This window comes from Nyctereutes procyonoides, unplaced genomic scaffold, assembly GCF_905146905.1.
Source record: "Nyctereutes procyonoides isolate TBG_1078 unplaced genomic scaffold, NYPRO_anot_genome, whole genome shotgun sequence".
NCBI lineage: Eukaryota > Metazoa > Chordata > Mammalia > Carnivora > Canidae > Nyctereutes > Nyctereutes procyonoides.
The window spans coordinates 13,986,302-14,008,165 of record NW_026575136.1 but is presented as its reverse complement, the minus strand read 5'-3'; the positions used below and the strand labels follow the sequence as shown (position 1 = coordinate 14,008,165).

The following is a 21,864-nucleotide window of genomic DNA, read 5'->3' as shown; positions in this document are numbered from 1 at the left end:
AGTATCATTCCACCATAAAAAGGAATGAAATCTTGTCATTTGTGACAACATGGATCGACCTAGAGGGTATTAGGTTAAGTGACTGCCAGATGAAGACAAATACTGTACAATTCACGAACACATAGAATTTAAACTATAACATGAGCAAACAAACAAAACAGAAACAGACTCAAAGACAGGAAACAAACTGCTGGTTACCAGAGGGGGGGATTAGATGAGGGCAGATGAATCTGGTGAAGGGGATTAAGAAATACAAACTTTCTGTTATCATGAAGATCATTTCACGGTGTATAAAAATATCAAATCACTAGGATGTATACCTGAAACAGGATTACTGTAGGTCAATTATACTTCAATTAAAAAAAAAAAAAAAAGCATTTAAAGCCAGACAGTGGATTTCATAGGAAAACCCTACATTATGATGCTCTCTTATGCTCAAGTTTTACTTGTTTATCACATCAGTAAAACATTCTAAGTTTTTGTCTTTTAGAAAATTACACTGAAATCCAATAAACAAACTACTCACACATCATTCAAAAGTAAAGAAACCTCAAAAACAAAAAACAAAAAACAAAGTAAAGAAACCTCAACTTACTGCATCTGAATATGGTCCACTGGATTCCTCCATAATTTCAACATTTTCCAAACCAGGTAAGAGAAGCAGAAATTTCTGTTTGGCTTGTCTTAGTACTGGTCTTTTAAAAAGTACATAAACATATATACCTTGAGTCAAGCAGGACTGGTCAATACTAATGACATGTTAACAAGAACACTTTAATTTTGAAATGGCAAAACACATCCACCTTAAAAACTGTTTCTCACACTATATACACAAAACTGGGACAAATGTAGAATATTCGGTTATTTGCTAAACTCTTCAGTTCCCAAATTTTCTTCTTTAAAAAATTTCCCAATTTTTATCATGCAAAATTTCAAGCAAAAGTAGACTATTATATTAAATTTCCATGTACACATCACCCAATTTCTTACCCTTTATATTTCTTTTTAAGAAAAATTTAACACTGCTCTTTATGTTCCTAAAACCAAGGTTACTCTAAGGACCAAAGTAAAAGATCAATTTACATTTAATTACCACGTACTCCAAATAGCATTTCAACTGAGGAATGCTCTGTAATGATTCCTCATAAGAAAAATTCACGTTAAAACCAAAATCTTGATTTACATGATCATAGTAAATATATAAAATAGTTTTGTGGTTAGCATACTTTAACTCTTCAGGATAAGTCAACATCGTCGCTTTAGCAAACGTGGCATTCCAGAACTGAGCACTTTGTTTTCGAATGTGTTTATTCTTGTGCAAAAATATTATGCACAACAATGGAGAGATCTGTTCAAGAAGTTCGCTGTCATAAGTTCCAGTATAGTTGAAGTGTAGACAAGCAATTATCTCTCCTAGTAGCTTTTCTAACTAGGAAAAAAGGAAAACTTTATTAGGATAACATATGGAAATGTTCTTTTAAAAGAGGAAAATATAAAAACACAAAGCATACTAAATTAAATAACTCACAAGTTACGATTTTAATTTTTTAAATTCAAATGTTTTTCTTAAAAGCTCCACCAGTCTTCTTAAATATGATTATAAACTGACAAATTAACAGGTGAATTTACTTAATTACTGTTATAAGACCTTCATTTCAAACTTATTTTCAATTAACAGAAAAAATTACGTTTTTCTCATGAACAGAGATTAACAGTTGGCGACACAAGTTTTACCTATAAAATATCGGAACTAATTACCCTCCTATATAAAAAGGATCAAGAAAGGAGGTGGGGAGTTACTATAAATTTAAAGCAACATTATTCAATTCTTTAAAAACTATGTGCCCAATGTCATGTTACTAAATGTCCATTAAAACTGGATGTATAATGCTTTTAAAAATCAGAACTATACATAAAGACGACAGTTACTAAACCCTAACATTTTTCATCAAAGTATGTTTTATAGACTATTGTCCATTTTTACCTTGTTGCTCATACAAATATACACTTTAGGAACTTCATCAAGCCTGGGAAGAAAAACACAAGAGTACCACTTTTATTTTAGAAAGTTAAACCCAAAAATATGTAATGCAGCCATAAAAATGAGATCTGTGTAGTGATATAAAAAGGTGTCCCAAGACTTAATTTTAAAAATGTCAAATTATCAAACACTGAATGTGAAACAAACTTATTTTTAAAAGTGAACCATAGAAAAACATCTAGAATAGACCTCAAAGTACTAATACTAGTTACCTATTTCTGCACCTCTTCTAAAAATGCATAAATTATTTCTGATTAAGCTTAAAAACTAAAAGATGTTAAAAGTTAATATATTTAGGGTTCTACTTTGCACTTTATAAAAATTGTTCCTAAAACTTCCTCCATGAATTTAGTTTATAAAAAAGACTATTATGTTTGAGCCACATAAGTCTGCTAGAAAAGGCATCCATGAATCCTTTCAAATTGCTCTTTAAAGAATGTTATTTGGGGGGATCCCTGGGTGGCTCAGTGGTTTAGTGCCTGCCTTCGGCCCAGGGCGTGATCCTGGAGTCCCGGGATCGAGTCCCATATCGGGCTCCCTGCATAGAGCCTGCTTCCCCCTCTGCCTATGTCCTGCCTCCATCTCTTTGTCTCTCTCAAATAAATAAATAATTAAAAAAAACCATGATATTTAATAAAAAAATTTTAAAAATATGTTATTTGGGATTTTTCCAGGTTTTTTTTATAAGGCATTGCTTGCTTCAATTCAAATTTAAAGAATAATATAAATTAAATTTTTACAGGTAATTCAGAAATTTCAATGTGTATACCTTTTGAAAAAACAATCTGACATCTAGGACCTCTTTCTGCAGTAGTGGCAAATGTGGACATTGATGTGTGTACAAATATGTCCAACTGTAGTGTTGTTAAGTTAGGAGGGAAAGGGCTAGAAAAACATGTCCACTAAAAAAACTTCAGTACAAAGTTTTATGGAACCCTCTGCAAACATCAAAGAGAATGAGATTATTCTTAGATGAATGGTGCAGGATGCATACAATATTTAAAGTGCATACCATATACTTCATTGCAAAGTAGCATATCAGGTAAGCCTCATATACATCATCTGTTTAAACAGGTGTGCTTGTTTGTATTAACAAATCTAAAAACATATATACTAAATTGAAAAGGCGGGTTGAACTAGCACACAAAATTTTTAAATTCCCGATTTCTACATTATATTTATGTATGATGTGAACTATCTTTTTAACAAAAGCAGTTCAAGGGATCCCTGGGTGGCGCAGCGGTTTGGCGCCTGCCTTTGGCCCAGGGCGCGATCCTGGAGACCCGGGATCGAATCCCACGTCAGGCTCCCGGTGCATGGAGCCTGCTTCTCCCTCTGCCTGTGTCTCTGCCTCTCTCTCTCTCTCTCTGTATGACTATCGTAAATAAATAAAAAAAAAAAAAAAAAAAAAAAGCAGTTCAATATATTTATACTCTTCACTATATTGTAATTCATAACAACAAGCTGACAGGAAAATGACAAGTTTGCTACCTAGATCTAAAGACATTTAATTTAAAGCTTTTAAGTAGAAATTCTAAATACTTACTTTAAGTTTTCATAAAATAACGCCAGAGGTCTTGTTAAAGTTGCAAATAGTTTTCGGATCATAGAAGGCAAAGAAATACGTCCAAGTACATTAGAAAGAATACTGGTGATTGAGTTGCCAACAGTGAGGAGAGTATCAGAATGTACTTCCTTGAGGCTCAGAGTGTGGAAAGAATAGATCACTCTCACAATAAGTTTAAATAAAGAAGCCAACTTCCCTAGAGGCTCTTTCTTCTTTTTGGACCAATCTGAAGGTCTCTGTGGTGCTAAGATAAAATTGAATTTATTAAAAACTCAAGTACTTTGAAAAGTGTTACTGTACATCTTTACAATTTATTTCATTTAAATGGCATACATCTAAAATATAATGATACATCTAAAATATCTATTTCTGTAAAGAGATACCCACAAATCTTAAAATGATATGCCACTAGTGAATAAATATATCACAACATTGTAAGACCAAAGCAGAGACAAAGAAAAACTATTTGGCAGATCTAGAATAATTTCAGAAAAATTAGTATTTCCTCTAAGAAATTATAAAATGCATTTCAAATTTTTATATTCTCTGAATTTCAACAGCTCATTTGAAAAAAAGTACTAAATTATATAAGATCGGCTCCTGGGGTGCCTGGGGGCTCAGTCGCTTAAGTCTCCAACTCTTGGTTTCAGGTCACATTATGATCTCATGGGTCGTGGTGTCAAGCCCCAAGATGTGCTCTGCGATAGGGGAGAGGTATGCCTGAAGATTCTCGCCCTCTGCCCCTCTCCCCACTCACATGCATGTTCTCTAAAATAAATAAATCTTTTTTTAAAGATAGGCCCAAGAATTAAATTTTAAAAGTTAATTTTTAAAATAAACAAAATTTCCCTTAGAAATTACTGCTTCCTGGCTCATCTATAATACATTGAACCCTACAAATAACACAAGTCACAGATCCAAATCCTCAGGAAAACAGGAAAAAAGCCTAACTTTGAAGAAAAAGATGTATCTTAAAAGCACTGTCTGACTTTCCTGTGTTCTATTCTTAGATCCTGTCTCTCATTCAGATAGCTACCTCTAGAGATAAACCCACATCTGTCAGGAATGTCATATATATTCCAAAATTACCTTTCTTTCCCTAAAAGAATACATTTTCTTAAGGTAAAATATCTCAGATTTAAGAGAAAATTCTAAGTAAGTGCTTGTTAATGAAAAATATGTGGTGAAATGAAAAACAAATGTTACTTACTAACAAAAGAAGTCTATCTTCTTCCCTGGAATCAGTTTCCCAGACACAAATATATATTGGAACGGCCACTCAAAAATTCCAGGTCAGGATGTTAAGGCTGAGAAGACAGCCCATGAGTCAGGTGACACCTATCCCACACCTGTCTATTTAAGAGGACCCAGGAGCAGTAATATCTTAATAATAATGAATAGATCTCATTTCTAAATGCCATCCATCCTCAGCAAAAGGAACCATGTTCCTTGTAAATATGGTTGGTTCCAGGTTGAAAGAGAAGTATAGGATGAGCCTCATTATATTGTACCAAAGGTCTCAAAAAAAAAAAAATGGAAATAATGAATAATGAATGAATAAATGTCATACAGGCCAACACGAGCATAAGTATCAATAACAATTAATTATAAACCACTGAATAACAGCCATAGGGGTATAAATAAAATTGAGGAGGGGCACCTGGGTGGATCAGTAGGTGAAGTGGTAAACTCTGGATTTTGGCTCAGGTCATGATCTCAGGATCTTGAGACTGAACCCCAGTTCGGCTCCCTGCTCAGTGACGAGTCTGCTTGAGATTCTCTCCACCTGCCCCTCCCCTAGGTCATGTTCCACAGCACGCTCACGTGCTCTCGCTCTCTCAAATAAATAAACCTTTGGCGGCGGCGGGGGGGGGGGGGGGGGGGACAAAGCTACATCTTACATTAAGATGTCATTTGCACCTGGAAATGACTGGTGCCCAGTAGTGCTCAACAACTATAGAATGATTTTTTTTTTTAAGGCCCCAATGTGGGGCCTGAACTCACAACCCTCAGTGTAGAACAATTTACTATGAACATATGAGATAAGTAACAGGGACAGCTTTTAGAATTAATGTAATTAAAGACAGAGGAGATAAGCATCTTGATACATTTTAATATAATCATATGAAACAATGTGATTCCGGTAATCATCTTAGTGCTTTAGGCAAGATGCACTGATGGATGATAAATTCATGGGTCAAAGTTTGCTAAGAACCTGCCACAAAACATTAGTTTATTAGTCATAGCTACTAACTTACAATAGAAAACCTGGCAGATACTGTCTTAACACCAGTAATGGGACAAGTAAGAACATTTTAACAAACATCAAAGTTTCCTCCGAGATAATCCTTTTCTAAGATGGAGTAAGTAAAATCACTGTTAGGCAATCTCTAAACCGGATAATATTGATCTGTTTTATACAAGGAGGAAACATGTTTTGTGTGTGTGGGGGACGAGAGATCATGAGCATGGTCCAAGAACACATGAGCTTGTAGCATACCAATGTTGTACAATATAGTTGTAGGACAACCACATATGACATAGTTACATAACATCAAAAGCAGGTAAAATGAGGTCGGAAAAGATACCAGGATTTGTCTCGACCACAGTTGAAGACTGCTGTGTTTATAAAATATTAGGTGAACAAAGTAAAAAAGTACTTACATTTAATTTTGGGCTGATACTTAATATTGTATGGTGAGAAGTCGATGCAATCAACCATTACAGTAATTATATGAATGATCCTATCCAAGAATAATACATTCTAGGGAAGAATAATGAAGTATTATATTAGAAACTTTCAACTATTGGCATGGTTTCCAAAAATACTAAGGATCAACAAAAAATATAAGACTTTCACTTCCATATATAACATACAAGGTACATTAATCAAGTACACAGTTATGAATACTTTCTGGTTAACTGCTGTGTGCCAAGTACCATAATTTTTGTTTCTCAACATTTAGGGAAAATAATTCAGTTTTAAGATGCCCATAAGACTCAGCATATAAACCAATAAACAGAATGAAAAGCAAGATTCTTAATTAGATTCCTTATCAGATTCTTCATGAAAATTGTAGGTGTTCATTAAACCCAGTGATTAAAGAAAAAAAGCATTAGAAAATGCATTCCACCTCCCACTATCGACTTTGATCAACAAATATGCACCATCATGAAGGGTACCAGTCCCATGAAAAAGGTGTGCTAAATACTAACAGAACTAATCCATGAAGAAAAATCTAGTAACAAACAGAAGAAAACTTCTATGTTCCGGAGGAAATATTGACTTAAAAACACAAACTGTAAAAACAAAACCATTATAAAACATTTTCAGCATTTAAACCGCAGATGAAGTTAGAAATACCAAGCTCCTAGAAAGCAGTACTAAAACAAGACACAAACAGGTGTAGAGATAAAAAAAATAAGGGATACAGAAGATCCCTTACTCAAAAGATCTAAAACCACCTAAAATGGTACTCAAAAACAGAAGGGACAAGAAGCACACAATTAAAGCAAGGCAATTTTCCTGAGAGGAAGGCACAGCTCTTTATACCAAAAGGGTCTATATCAAGGACTGAAAAGAGTAATTTAAAAAGATGCCCCCAGAGACACCCTGGTGAAATGTCTATATTCCAAAGATTAGAAAAAACTCTTATTTTATAGAAAATGAAAGAAAAAAAATTCTCTCAAACTATGCATTTGCAAAAATGAGCTATAACAAATTAATTATTCAAAACTCTGTGATATAAATTCTCTGGAACCTAAAATTCCTAACTAATCAATTGATTATGTACTGAACAAGGAGGCATCAGTCATACATGATTGTTGAAAAGTGGCTTTTTTAATTGAAGAATAAAATACACTGAAGCAAAACAAGGGAAAATAATAGGATACAGGAAAATAAGCTGAGCAACAAAATACTCTCAAACTTTGAAAACCTATTTATTTTCCAAGTTTTACAGTACCCTGTATAATTTAAGTAAATAAAACTTAGATTTTCAACGAAACCTAAAAGGTGGTAAATTTAAAATTCTTGGGATAGTGATACCAATGTCTTTGCTTGCTGAAGTAGAATGGATATTAAGTCTTCACACTTGACAGATGAATAGAAAGTTTTAAAAGTAGCATGTGAAAGAAGCTAAGAATTAAAACACTTCTTACTTAATAGATCAAATACGTTTATTAAAGACTCCCATACTTCCTTATATGCTACAAGACACAGAAAAGTTAAAACAGATTGAGAAATATCTACCAAGAAAATCCTGAATCTGTACAATGGAAAAATATATACTAATTACAGTCAATGAACTTAGTGAAATACAACATGGATGAACCTTCCAACTAAAACACTATGCCCAAAAGACACACAGTAGGACTTTAAAACTTAATAAAGAATACTAAACAAATATAAGTGTGGGTGTATAGTAAAAATATTGTAATGAAACAAGTTTTCAAAAACATCAGGATAGTAACCTACTCTTCAGAGAGACAAGGGCATAGATTCAAAACGGATAGGGGAGCATCTGAGATGCTAACAGTGCTCTAATAACAGACCTTGGTGAGGTCTACAGAAGTATTTGATAATTTGTCAAATTGTACTGTTAAACGCATTTTGCTAAATTTCTCAGGAAGTTTTTTTTTTAAAAAAGATAAATTCTCAAAAAGGTGTGAGCATATTAATATTAATTAATATCAGGTTGGTAAAATGCAAAAGGCAGTAAAGAGAATAATTACCATGAAGATATAAAGTTACAAACATTAAGTATGACAGTGTAGCATTAAAATGTAATAAACATTTTCAAATACATCAAATTCACAATCAGGGAGACACTTTATGAAGGCTCTCAGAAACAGCTGGTAGGTGAAGATAGCACACTGGAGGATCCTAAACTCACCTCATCCCCAAATATTTATTTTTTTTTAATTTTATTTATGATAGGCACACAGTGAGAGAGAGAGAGAGAGAGGCAGAGACACAGGCAGAGGGAGAAGCAGGCTCCATGCACCGGGAGCCCGACGTGGGATTCGATCCCGGGTCTCCAGGATCGCGGCCTGGGCCAAAGGCAGGCGCTAAACCGCTGCGCCACCCAGGGATCCCCCCTCATCCCCAAATACACCTAAGATCACACCCACAGCAGGTCAACCCAGAAAATGACACAGAAACCGGCAGAACATACTCTCTTGTGGCTCAAGGTAGAGAAGAGGCCGCATGGACAAAGTAGGAAGGGTAAAGATGCAGGTGGGAACCAACCTGACTCACCCAACATCCCCAGGAGGGAGGCCATTGCAGACACAGGGAAGGAAGAGGAGCAGACCCCAGCCCAGGCACCACAAAGATAAATCACCCTAACATTTGGCTTTGAAAACCTGAAGGGCTTATTTTGAGAGTTTTTTTTTTTTTTTAAAGATTTTATTTATTCATGAGAGACACACACAGAGAGGCAGGGACACAGGCAGAGGGAGAAGCAGGCTCCATGCAGGGAGCCTGATGTGGGACTCAATCTCAGGACCCTGAGATCACAGCCTGAGCCGAATGCAGCCGCTCCACCGCTGAGCCACCCAGGCAGTCCCTTATTTTTAGAGTTCTTAAAATCAGTGGGGCTCAACACCTAAAACTTTAAAAAAATCAGCTGGCTGGGCTGGGACTGCCAGCAGAAACTGAGTCCCCACACTTAAAGGGACAGCATAACAAACAACATCACTGAGATATAGCACAGATACAGCAGTTTGAGAAATGCCTCGAGTACAAGGGAAAGATATTTAGAACGAATCTCCAAACAAGTGCTGGAGGGGCAGTGATCTTTAGGAGACTTATCCAAGAAAAAAAGAGCTGGCAGGGGCAATTTCGCCCCCCAACCCCCAGGTTAAATACATGGACCTACTTTTTTTTAAGTCTACAAACTTCCAAAGGATTGCCTTTAAAGATCTAAGAGGTAGGGGATCCTGGGTGGCTCAGTGATTTGATGCCTGCCTTTGGCCCAGGGCGCGATCCTGGAGTCCCGGGATTGAGTCCTGCGTCAGGCTCCCGGCATGGAGCCTGCTTCTCCCTCTGCCTGTGTCTCTGCCTAGCTGTCTCTATCATGAATAAAGAAATAAATCTAAAAAAAAAAAAAAAAAAAAAAAAGATCTAAGAGGCAGCTATGAGAAAGTTGGCTCTAGGATAAGATCCTCATATTGTTTGTTTGTTTTAAGATTTTATTTATTTATTCATGAGAGACAGAGAGAGAAAGAGAGAAAGGCAGAGACACAGGCAGAGGGAGAAGCAGGCTCCGTGCAGGGAGCCTGATGTGGGACTCGATCCCAGGTCTCCAGGATCAGGCCCTGGGCTGAAGGCAGTGCTAAACCGCTGAACCACCCGGGCTGCCCAAGATCCTCATATTGTTAATCTAGAATAGCATAGGCACGGAAGGTACGCAACATAGCAGTAAAAATGTACCACTGTTAAGGGTCCTGAAACATGGACCTCAGTCATGTAGACCAAAGACACCAAACTGTTTTGTCACACTTGCTTTAGATTAGTCACTTATAAACTAAAAGCATTGTAAATGACAGTTCACAAACATTTCAGTTTATTTGAAAAGTATTCTTTAAAAATAACCAAGGTCAGTACTGGGATAAACTCACTGAAAAGCCTGAATCTTCTAAACTGGACATCATCTTGGAAGAAAGTTCCTCACAACACAAATTCTCTTCTGCAGTTGCCACCAAAGCAGCACAGCGGGCAAATGCTCTATATAATTCTGACCAAGTTTTAAGTAAGGTGTTCATGGTGGCCTAAAAGTAACAATATAAAAGAAAATTTAAAACTGTATACCTACATATCAAACACCTAACAGAATGTATACTAAAAAACCACTGGAACATTTAAGGTGTCACAGAAGAGACTAGCATATAGTAAATTTACCTCCCCCACAGAATTCTATTTGAACTGTAATAATGCCACAATACCAGCAATTATCAAAGGTCAAGAGGAATTTCTCTCTTCCTTCAAAATTTTTCTTTACCCTAAGTTGATTAAGTCAAAGGAAATCTCATTGCAGGAAAAATTACTGTAGGAATTCATTATAAACGGCGAAAGAGTATTTTCTAAAAAAAAAAAAAAAAAAAAGTAAATTCCTTAGGTAAAAAATTTGCTATTGCCTTACCACTGGAAATTTCTGTACTGAAAAAATATGGTGTATTGGTAATGTCAATGCACCATATATGGCACTAAAATTATGTTCTAAGGCATCACCTTGATTCACTTCATTGGTCTGAAACAAGAAAAAAATGAAGTTAGACAAATTACCATCTAATTCTAATCCTATGTAGTATTTATTATTTATAGTGAGATAGAATACGTCCCCCAGTGCTGAGATGTTCAAGAGGTGGTAAATTCTTAACTCCTGTAATTGTGAATATGACCTTATTTGGAAACAGGGACTTTGCAGATGTAATCAGGTTAAAATAAAGGCATCCTGGATTAGGATGGGCCCTAATCCAATAATTGGTGTTCTTGTAAGAAAAATGGAATTTGGATAGACAAAATAGAGGTAAGAATACCATGGAAGATGGAGGGAGACTGTGTCTATAATCCTAGGAACAATCAAGAATTGCCAGAACAAAAGGAAGGTAAGCAAGAATTCTTGCTTTGAGGTCCACAAGAAACCAAGCCTGCCAATACACAGATTTTAGATTTCTGGGTTCCAAAGATACAAGAAAATAAATCCTTGTTGTTTTAAGCCTCCAGCTTGTGATAACCTGTTATAGCAACCCTGAGAAACAATGCATGGTGTTTAAGTGCTAAAAAAGACTCCTAGAGGGAACTCCAAAATCCTTTACTATACACAGAAGTTAGGATTCAAGCAAGGACTTATAAACCTCTGCTATCCTTCAAACAGTAGGAAAGTAGGATTGTAAACTTTTTTCTTTCAGAAGAATGTCTAAATGATGTACTGAACTTAGTAGTGAAAATAACTGACTACACTATCATTAATAAACTCTCTGGAGTATTCGTTTCATTTGAGAATTACAGTGAAGTATTTCCCAGAAAATACTTCCATTTAAAGACTGATAAAGCAGCTGATGAACCATTCATTAATTCTGACAAAAAGTTGAGCTCCACACGCTGCCAAAACAGTCAGTTTATTAAATATTTATATGCAAGGATTAGTCAAAAGATTACGGTTTAGGGACTACCATATGGCTTTGAGGTATTCACCAACTGACTTGCCCATGGAAATCTTAAGAATATACAGTCTAGTCAAGATGACCATTATTATACCTCATAGTAAAATACTGAAAGAACTCAAAATACAAATATGAGAAGTTAAATGTAACATATCTGAGTTCTGGCTTTATAATCACTACTGGAGAAAAGGGAGCTCATGTGTTCCCATTAAGTTATATTTTCTCAAGTAAGGCAGAAATGCAACGAAAAGAAGTCAACTAATATAAAGAATAGGAATCCCACAGAAAAAAATACTTCACGTTTTTTCTATTCAAATTCAAACTTCTATTTATTGCTCCATGTGCTGTTCCAACAAGAAAAAAAGGAAAATATTTCTTAAGCTTTAACGGAAACATGCAGCACTTACGACATACCTGATTAATCAATTCGATTAATGGAGTGACTATAATACTCCACATTCTCCAGAGATGCTCCTTGTTTTCCAACAGCTTTGCATTTTGGTTAATAACATTCAAAACAGAGTCACTGAAAGCTAATGGTGAAGTTGGACCAGAAAGGACACAGACTACAAGTGTTTCCAGATTGAGAAAAAACCTGAAGAAAAAATTTTGAGCCATGCATTAACTAGTGCTTTTTGCCAGAATATATGTTACGCTACTACAAAATCCTAAAAACAACTGACAACGAAACAAGAAATGGTAAATTCCAAGCCCCACTTTGATTTAATTTAAAAAGATGATATAGCATATAAACTCAAAAAAGAATCTCATTCATCAAATAACAACCTTTCCAAGATAAATAAAAAGACTAGTTTAAATTACCTCTCATCTTCTACACCATATTCCAACAGATTATTGTTGAAAATTAACCGAATTAAGAACAAAGCAGGAGTTCCCTGAAAAAAGATGGGACATTACAGTCAATCTTGTTATAAGTATAACCTTCTTGTTACACTTGTTTTCTACAATTATGTAAAGCTAATTTTAATTTTAAGCTAAAGAAACTTAACTTTTAATATTACTTAGGATATGATATAACAGTAGCAAAAATATTTCTAAACTGCAAACAAAAATCATTATATTGATAGCTGTATATTAATGATGAAAAGCTTTATATTAACAGCTATGCTATCTACATGAAAAATGGAGGAATGGTATATTCCAGATATAAAAAGAACATGAAGTTAAAACTTGCTGGACCAATAAATACCTAACATCCTGTAGATATTAAGTTTATTTCACCATAATTAAAGCCACTATTATTATGCTTCCAAATTTTAAAATAGTAATCACTAATTACTATGTATAAGCAAATAGAAAACTTTATTTCTATGACTTTTTGTATAAATCAGAAAATAGTTCCATTAATAGTGCCATATTTAATTTTTTACATTAATCTATTACTTTATCAGTTTTTCCTCTAACATAATCAGCAAACCCAAATCAAATTCTCTCAAACTTTTAATCTAAGTTTTATAGTTTTAAGGAAAAAAAACTATCATGGAATTTAATCTTTTGGCTAATTTAATTGTATCACTGCACTTAAGATACTTGCATTAAGAATATCCATATTAGAAACCTGATATGCTGGTGAACCTAATACTTTCTGGGGCAGTCCTTTAATTGTAATTTCCATGAGGACCTAAGGGAGATAAAAAGTTGTGTTGTAAATTAGCCACATAAATATTTCGCTTAGTAAAAATCCAGTACTGTTAACTATATTTTTCATTTAATAGTTTACTGTTAAGTAATGTTCATTCATTAATATTCTCAGTGCAAGAAGTTCAAACACAATGTTTATATATTAATGTATGTATTTACATTAGTTTTAAAAGTTCAAATACAGAAACATAAAAAATAAAATGACAAAGTCCTCCTTTATCTCCAGGGAAAATATCAATACTATGAGTTTGTGAAGTTTATTTTTCTAGACTTTCTAAATTTCCATATATTTAAATACACAGTGAAACCAAACTTCCCAGACTATCTCATATATATTCTTTTATACCATTAATAACATACTGTGAGATGCTCTGCAACAAACCTTTATCTGACTGTTAGAGTTTTCACATCAATATATATATATAGGCATTCTTGGGACGCCTGGGTGGCTCAGCGGTTAAACGTATGCCTTCAGCCCAGGGTGTGGTCCTGGAGTCCCAGGATCGAGTCCCACATCAGGCTCTTGCATGGAGCCTGCTTCCCCCTCTGCCTCTCTCTCTGTGTCTCTCATGAATAAATAAAATCTTAATAAAAAAAAAAAATATATATATAGGCATTCTTAACTGTTACATGAATGTGCATAGTTTATTCATCAAAACATTTTTCTATTAATAGCCCTTGAGGCCTTTTTTTAATGCCACAAAAAAAAGATCTTCTGTAATGAATTATGTATTCACTAATGCCAGAAGCAAGTATTTCAAGACTACTAACTGGAAGCTGGGTCTGAAGACACATCTCTCAAATATGACAGGGCCTATCAAACTGCCACTCATAATTATTATTATACTGCTATTAATCTGAACTACATAACAAGTGACATAATGACTTCATATAAAGGGTTATGTTAGTTAAAAAGTGCTTAGACTCTCATTTGAATCAGACACTAATGATCATAATACTAAACAGCATTTGTAGACTCATTTATTTTGTTCCTGATCCATGATGTTCTGCATATATTACTTATAAAGCTATTACTGTATTTCCTTCACAAAAGGGAAGAGTAGAAATACTGAGCAAGATTACTCAGCTAATAAATGGGCAGGGAGAGTCAACCTACACTGCTCCAGAGCCCATGCTGTTAACCACTATGATCTACTACCTTCTGGTAGGAAGACCCAGAAGGAATTTAAGTAGGGTACAGTTTACTCCATCTGCGGGTATCTTGGGATACTATTATAAAAAGTACACCCAGTTTGTTTTTTCCTTCTCTACTATATAGGATAAAAATGGTGTTTAATGTCAAAGACATTACCTCGGTTAAACAGAGGTAACTTAAATTGCCTAAGTTCCCCAAGATTACCAGGTATTTTCTTAAAAGTACAAAGTAACAATTAGTGGAGCTCAGCAATCTTCTAAAATTAGTGTTCACCTGAGTTTCCTCAGTTCAAGTTTCATGTCCTTTACCCCATTTCCTCTGTATGGCTCATTCTTATGACACTGGAAGATTTTTGTATCACTGGTATACTCATTTACTTTATTGAGGTTTCCAATGACTTGAGTCAATAGAAAAACATTTATTACAGGTCTAAATTACTGATAAATATTGATATAAAATGTCTTTTTAAAACCCGGTCAGGAGACACCTGGGTGGCTCAAATGGTTAAGGATCCGACTCTTGGTATCGACTCAGGTCATAAGCTCAAGACCTTCCTGGGGATTCACACTCAGTGTAGTCTGCTGGAGATTCTTTCCCACTCCTCCCCCTCTCTTCTTTCTCTCGCTTGTATGCAAAGATTTCTCTAAAAAAATTTTTAATCTTAAGGAAAAAAAACTCTGGTCTATGTAAGTATCTTCAATAAAAAATTCTATTTCAGAGTATGATTTTTGAGTTCTAGCACATAATTATACTTACCAGTGTTTTTGATACAGGAAATACTTCTGACTTCACTATGCTTTCTAAAGATTTTAATAAGAGGGTCAAAACTTCAGAACCTGGTCTCTCTTTTTTGTTACCTATCAAAAAGCAAAAGGAAGAATGTAGTTCTAAATATGCAAATATTTTTATGGGAGAAAATATAGTATTTTTGGGAATAATAACATATGCTTAGCTATGAAACATTGATTTTTAAAAAATATATCAAACAGCTTTATTTAAAAGTAAAGTCCGGGGCACATGGGTGGCTCAATCTGTTAACCGCCTGCCTTCAGCTCCAGTCATAATCCCACGGTCCTGGGAATAAGTCTCACATCAGGCTCCCTGATCCCATAGGGATCCTCCTTCCTGTCTGTCTCCCTTCTCTCATGAATAAATAATTCTTTAAAATAAGATGAAAGTCTAGAAGCTATACACTTCAAAAATACACTCTAAAAAAATAGTATTTACAAAAGCCAAACAAAAATTTAGTGCTATAAAAATCATTTGATCAGTTATAGTAGTTACCTGATTCAATAACTGACTTCATCAAGCTTATCAGCTCCTTCCAAATAGCATTGACAACTACATCTGCCAAACAAAACAAACTTTAGAATACAGTAGATAGGACTATAAAAGTTCACCTTTTATCTTTACACCAAAGAAATAAGTTGAGCAATACTTAGAATATAATTCTTATAATATTCAACCTTATAATCAGTTTATGAAACACTATCACAACAAAGAATTATTTCTGCAAACTCATCAATACTGGGTCATGTAACTTAATTAACAGTGATTATTTTCTCTTTTTTTCTATTATCTGCATTTTCTTTACTGAACACCTTTTGCTTCTGAGACAAGGAAATAAAAATCGAAATTTCAAAAGAACACCTGAAACATCCTAGAAAGAAATCTCCCAGCCAGTTAAATAGCTAACTATTTCACTTTTGAAATTTCATCTTAATATCTGATAGACCATCAGGACGCCCAGGTGGCTCGGCAGTCAAGTGTCTGCCTTTGGCTCAGAGCCTGATCTCGGGATCGAGTCCCACACCGGGCTCCCTGCATGGAGCCTGCTTCTCTCTATGCCTATGTCTCTGTCTCTCTCATGAATAAAATAAATCTTAAAAAAAAAAAAAAAAAAAAAAAAAAAAACCTCTGGGGCAGCCCGGGTGGCTCAGCAGTTTAGCGCTGCCTTCAGCCCAGGGCGTGATCCTGGAGACCCAGGATCAAGTCCCATGTCGGGCTCCCTGCAGGAAGCCTGCTTCTCCCTCTGCCTCTCTGTCTCTCATGATAAATAAATAAAACCTTAAAAAAAAATCTGGGATCCCTGGGTGGCGCAGCGGTTTGGCGCCTGCCTTTGGCCCAGGGCACGATCCTGGAGACCCGGGATCGAGTCCCACATCGGGCTCCCAGTGCATGGAGCCTGCTTCTCCCTCTGCCTATGTCTCTGCCTCTCTCTCTCTCTCTCTCTGTGTGACTATCATAAATAAATTTAAAAAAAAATCTGATAGACTATCACACACAGGAGGAGTTTAAGTGTAGATACTGGGGCCATAGAGCCCAAGTCTGAATCACAGCTCCACCACTTACCACGTGACGTTATTTACTTCTCTACATAACACAATTTCCTCAGCTGAGAATTGGACTAAAAGAGAAGGTTACTGTGAGGATTTATATGTAAAGTTCTTGGAGCACAATTTGGCCAAAATATGGCACTATATAAATATTTGCTATTTTACTTTCTTTATAAACACAGGATTAAACAAATAAAAAAATCTCTTAAATATTTACCAGAAGCATCTTTTCCAACCGCAACAAAGCTATCATGAACAGCAGTGATAAGTGTATTTGCATGTTTGGAAAAAAAAGAAGAGCTGCTGATTAACGGATGTTCAAGCGGCTCTAAAATATAAAAGAGAGAAAAAAGAACAATTATGCCAAACCAAAGTTTTATGAAATAAACATCACAATATAAAATTTTAGGTGGTCTGACATGTGTTTTCTATTAAAAAGATTTAGACTTATTTCATACATGATTACAGAATATTTTGGCTTTGGGGAAAATAAACATCTTCCCGCCTTAAAGAACCATGCTCTGAACGGTTTTAAAAAAAATACATACATACATACATACATAAATACCTAAACTCAGTACGAGTTTGTTTTGCTTAGCAAAACTCAAGACTTCTGGACCCAACAAAAAATGAAGCAGCATTTCAAGTCCCAAAAGTTGAATAGAGGGGATTGTGGCCATTCCACCTAAATTTGAACTTAAATTCATCCGGGGAGTTACAGTAGTTCCAAATGGGGAAGCACCTTAAAAAAAAAAAAAAAAAAAAAAAAAAAAGTTATAGTAGCTTAAATTACCTACCCAAATGAACATATTTATTGTTGACTTCATTTCAATGAAACATATCTTTATAAATAAAAAGGTTTTCTCAAATGAAAGTTGAATTTTTGCTTAAAGCCCACAATAGAGTTCCTAATTATCTTACTAGGTGAAGAACGAGATTAGTGTTACACATCATTTAAATGCATACAATTAAGAAGCATTAATCTATACTTTGAAAATTATGGAGGCATTCCTGCCACTTAAATATAAAAATCTGACTAGAAGATCTAACATAAAATAAATAGCAAATCATATTCTTTCAATGAAGAACATGATATACATATATATGTATATACACGCACACACACTAAGCCACTTAAAAAAAAAAGGTTTTTTTTTGTTTGTTTGTTTGTTGAGGGGGGGGTACAGGGAGAGGATCTCAAGCAGACATTGTGTGGAGCCCAACTTGGGGCTAAATCGCATGATCCTGAGAACATGACCAGAGCAGAAATCAAGAGTCAACACTTAATCAACTGGGCCATCCAGGCAACCCCTAGGCCAATTTTTTTTTTTTAAACATCTGTTAAAATCTGTTTTTAATATAAGCTGTAAGATTCTGGTTCTGAAACAAATACAAGAGTCACTGTAATACATCTCCCATGTATAGTGGAAAAACATTGATCTTTTCCCAATTACAACAATGCAATTACAACAGCAACACGTAAGAAAATAATTAGTATAGAACAAACTTTGTGATTAGGAGTCAAAATTATAAAGTGCTTCATTTTATGTGAATAACTGAGTAAAGGCTTCATTCAAGTCCTTTTTAAAAATAAAAAAGAGGGGCACCTGGGTGGCTCAGTAGTTGAGCGTCTGCCTTCGGCTCAGGGTGTGATTCTGGGGTCCTGGGATCAAGTCCCATATCAGGCTCCCCACAGAAGGCTGCTTCTCCCTTTGTCTCTCCCTCTTTGTGTCTCTCATGAATAAATAAAATCTTAAGAAAAAAAAGAAAAGAAAAAACCCCAACTATGTCTACCTCTTACCTTTGTGTATAGGAGTCATAGGACTTAAACCTGGAGAAGCAGCTACACGAGACGAACTGCCTTGAGCTGAAGCATTAGAATCGATGCTTATTGTACTTTGAATCAGAGGCACGCACACCTATTGGGGTTAAAAGCAAAAAAGGGAAACTATCTCTAAACTACCTAATTGCCATATATTTTTAAAGTCTTGCATGATTACAGTTAAACTTAAGAAGTAATCTGAATTCTTTTGATATGCTGAGTCCTAGCTGTTTGGATGCACTGGCTAAAAACTAAAACTGAAAAAGTAAAAATTTTTATTACAACTTTATTTGCCCTATAAATGGGTACTATCTATAAGTTTCAGTTCTAAATTCCAGATGGGAGATCATACACCTAAATAATGCCTGAGTTTTAATGCTATCGGTACAGACTCATTTTAAACTTTTAAAAAATGCACCCTAAAAAAATTTGAACTGAGACAACTTCAAACTCATTTCTAATCATTCCAGTACCAATCAAATCTAGCCAATGTATAAATTATATCGATGAATGTGTGGGACAACTGGGTAAGATTAGGCTACTTAGGACTTCATAATGGTAGAACTTGGAATAATTATGTTCCCATTACATATTATCATTAGTGTCCAATTCCAATCAATTCATGCTGTCAAGCTGAAAAGCCTTAACACACTAAATGTAATGATTACAAGTCTAAAAATTTGCCAAAAATAGAATTTTATTATAAACCCAATTTCCAATAACATATTCACTACCATGCAATTACGTATAGACCAGAAGGACTACAGATTTAAAAGATACACTTCAGGAGGAGGGGCAAGATGGCGGAAGAGTAGGGTCCCCAAAAAATTACCTAGATAACCTTCAAATCATCCTGAAAAATCTACGAATTCGGCCTGAGATTTAAAGAGAGACCACCTGGAACGCTACAGTGAGAAGAGTTCGCGCTTCTATCAAGGTAGGAAGACGGGGAAAAAGAAATAAAGGAACAAAAGGCCTCCGAGGGGGAGGGGCCCCGCGAGGTGCCGGGCTGAGGCCGGGGCGAGTGTCCCCAGGACAGGAGAGGCCCGTTCCGGAGAAGCAGGAGCTGCACCAACCTTCCCGGGCGGAAAGGGGCGGAAAGGGGCTCCCAGGGAGTTGGAGCAGGACCCAGGAGGGCGGGGATGCCCTCGGGCTCCCGGGGACACTAACAGACACCTGCGCCCCAGGAGAGTGCGCTGAGCTCCCTAAGGGCTGCAGCGCGCACGGCGGGACCCGGAGCAGCTCTCGGAGGGGCTCGGGAGCAGCTCCACGGAGGGGGCTGCGGGGCGGCAGCGCGAATCCAACAGCGCAGGCCCCCGAGCACAGGGCGCCGGGACGCAGCCCAGGATCCGGCCTCCCCCGGGACAGGCAGGGGCCGGGAGGGCCCGAGACAGCGAGGACGCTCCTGCCCCTAGCTGAGCAGATCAGCGGCCCCGCCCCGGAGCCTCCAGGCCCTGCAGACGGTCCTGCGGAGGCTGAATCCAGGCTTCCAGAGTTGCCGTAGCAACTGGAGCTGTTCCTCCTCATGCCTCACCGGGTAAACAACCCCAGCTGAGCCCTGCAGCAGGCAGGGGCAGAGCAGCTCCCCCAAGTGCTAACACCTGAAAATCAGCACAGCAGGCCCCTCCCCCAGAAGACCAGCTGGACCGACCAGTTCCAGGGGAAGTCAAGGGATTTTAAGTCTACAAATTCAGAAGATACTCCCCCGTGTTTTTTTTTCTTTTTTCTTTTCTTTTTGATTTCTGATTGCTTCCCCCACCCCACTCCTTTTTTTTTCACCTTTCTTTCTTTTTCTTTCTCTTTTTCTTCTTTTTTTCCTTTTTTTTTCTTTTTCTTTTTTCTCTTTCTCTTTTCTTTCCTTCTCTTTCTTTCCTTTTCCCAATACAACTTGTTTTTGGCCACTCTGCACTGAGCAAAATGACTAGAAGGAAAACCTCACCTCAAAAGAAAGAATCAGAAACAGCCCTCTCTTCCACAGTTACAAAATCTGGATTACAATTCAATGTCAGAAAGCCAATTCAGAAGCACTATTATACAGCTACTGGTGGCTCTAGAAAAAAGCATTAAGGCCTCACGAGACTTCATGACTGCAGAATTTAGATCCAATCAGGCAGAAATTAAAAATCAATTGAATGAGATGCAATCCAAACTAGAAGTCCTAACGACGAGGGTTAACGAGGTGGAAGAACGAGTGAGTGACATAGAAGACAAGTTAATGGCAAAGAGGGAAACTGAGGAAAAGAGACAATTAAAGGACCATGAAGACAGATTAAGGGAAATAAATGACAGCCTAAGGAAGAAAAACCTACGTTTAATTGGGGTTCCCGAGGGCGCCGAAAGGGACAGAGGGCCAGAGTATGTATTTGAACAAATCCTAGCTGAAAACTTTCCCAATCTGGGAAGGGAAACAGGCATTCAGATCCAGGAAATAGAGAGATTCCCCCCTAAAATCAATAAAAACCGTTCAACACCTCGACATCTAATAGTGAAGCTTGCAAATTCCAAAGATAAAGAGAAGATCCTTAAAGCAGCAAGAGACAAGAAGTCCCTGACTTTCATGGGGAGGAATATTAGGGTAACAGCAGACCTCTCCACAGAGACGTGGCAGGCCAGAAAGGGCTGGCAGGATATATTCAGGGTCCTAAATGAGAAGAACATGCAACCAAGAATACTTTATCCAGCAAGGCTCTCATACACTTCAAAATCCCAGATAAACAATAAAGAAATGAAGAAGATAAAAGAAGTTATCAGAGCCATCTTTTTTTACTTATTATACAAAAATACAGAAACCAAGGATGGGACTAACTGCAACACGAGGACAGTATACTTAAGATTAATAAGCCTTATGTCTAAATGCCAGCAAGGATATCAAAACCTAAAAAAAATGTGTAAAATCATTTATAATACTAAAAAGCTATGCTGGGATCAAATGATTTGTTACTATTAGGTGGCCTAGAAATAGGAGATACAAAAGATATCCAACTTATCAACCCAGTGTAGAACTTGATTCCTATTTCAATAATACTGATTTTATTCTCAATTACATTCTAAATCCTTTGAAATTTCTTTAAAAAAATTCTCAAAATGGCTTTAGAATAAGAATAGATATTT

At 36.3% G+C, this 21,864-nt stretch overlaps 1 protein-coding gene across 3 annotated transcripts in view; it reads right to left on the bottom strand.

The window, feature by feature from the left end:
- LOC129495444 (telomere-associated protein RIF1-like) overlaps positions 1-21,864 on the bottom strand; it is a 55,595-nt gene that overhangs the window by 17,272 nt on the left and 16,459 nt on the right. For all 3 annotated transcript variants that reach the window (XM_055302940.1, XM_055302942.1, XM_055302941.1), the window contains exons 11-25: positions 18,733-18,850; positions 17,500-17,673; positions 17,149-17,259; positions 15,880-15,942; positions 15,352-15,452; positions 13,333-13,419; positions 12,600-12,673; positions 12,192-12,372; positions 10,754-10,861; positions 10,233-10,382; positions 6,273-6,372; positions 3,588-3,852; positions 1,985-2,027; positions 1,227-1,429; positions 596-695 (exon numbers count right to left, since the gene is read on the bottom strand). In XM_055302940.1, the coding sequence (XP_055158915.1) occupies positions 596-695; positions 1,227-1,429; positions 1,985-2,027; positions 3,588-3,852; positions 6,273-6,372; positions 10,233-10,382; positions 10,754-10,861; positions 12,192-12,372; positions 12,600-12,673; positions 13,333-13,419; positions 15,352-15,452; positions 15,880-15,942; positions 17,149-17,259; positions 17,500-17,673; positions 18,733-18,850 (1,878 nt within the window). The remainder of the gene's footprint in view (positions 1-595; positions 696-1,226; positions 1,430-1,984; positions 2,028-3,587; positions 3,853-6,272; positions 6,373-10,232; positions 10,383-10,753; positions 10,862-12,191; positions 12,373-12,599; positions 12,674-13,332; positions 13,420-15,351; positions 15,453-15,879; positions 15,943-17,148; positions 17,260-17,499; positions 17,674-18,732; positions 18,851-21,864) is intronic.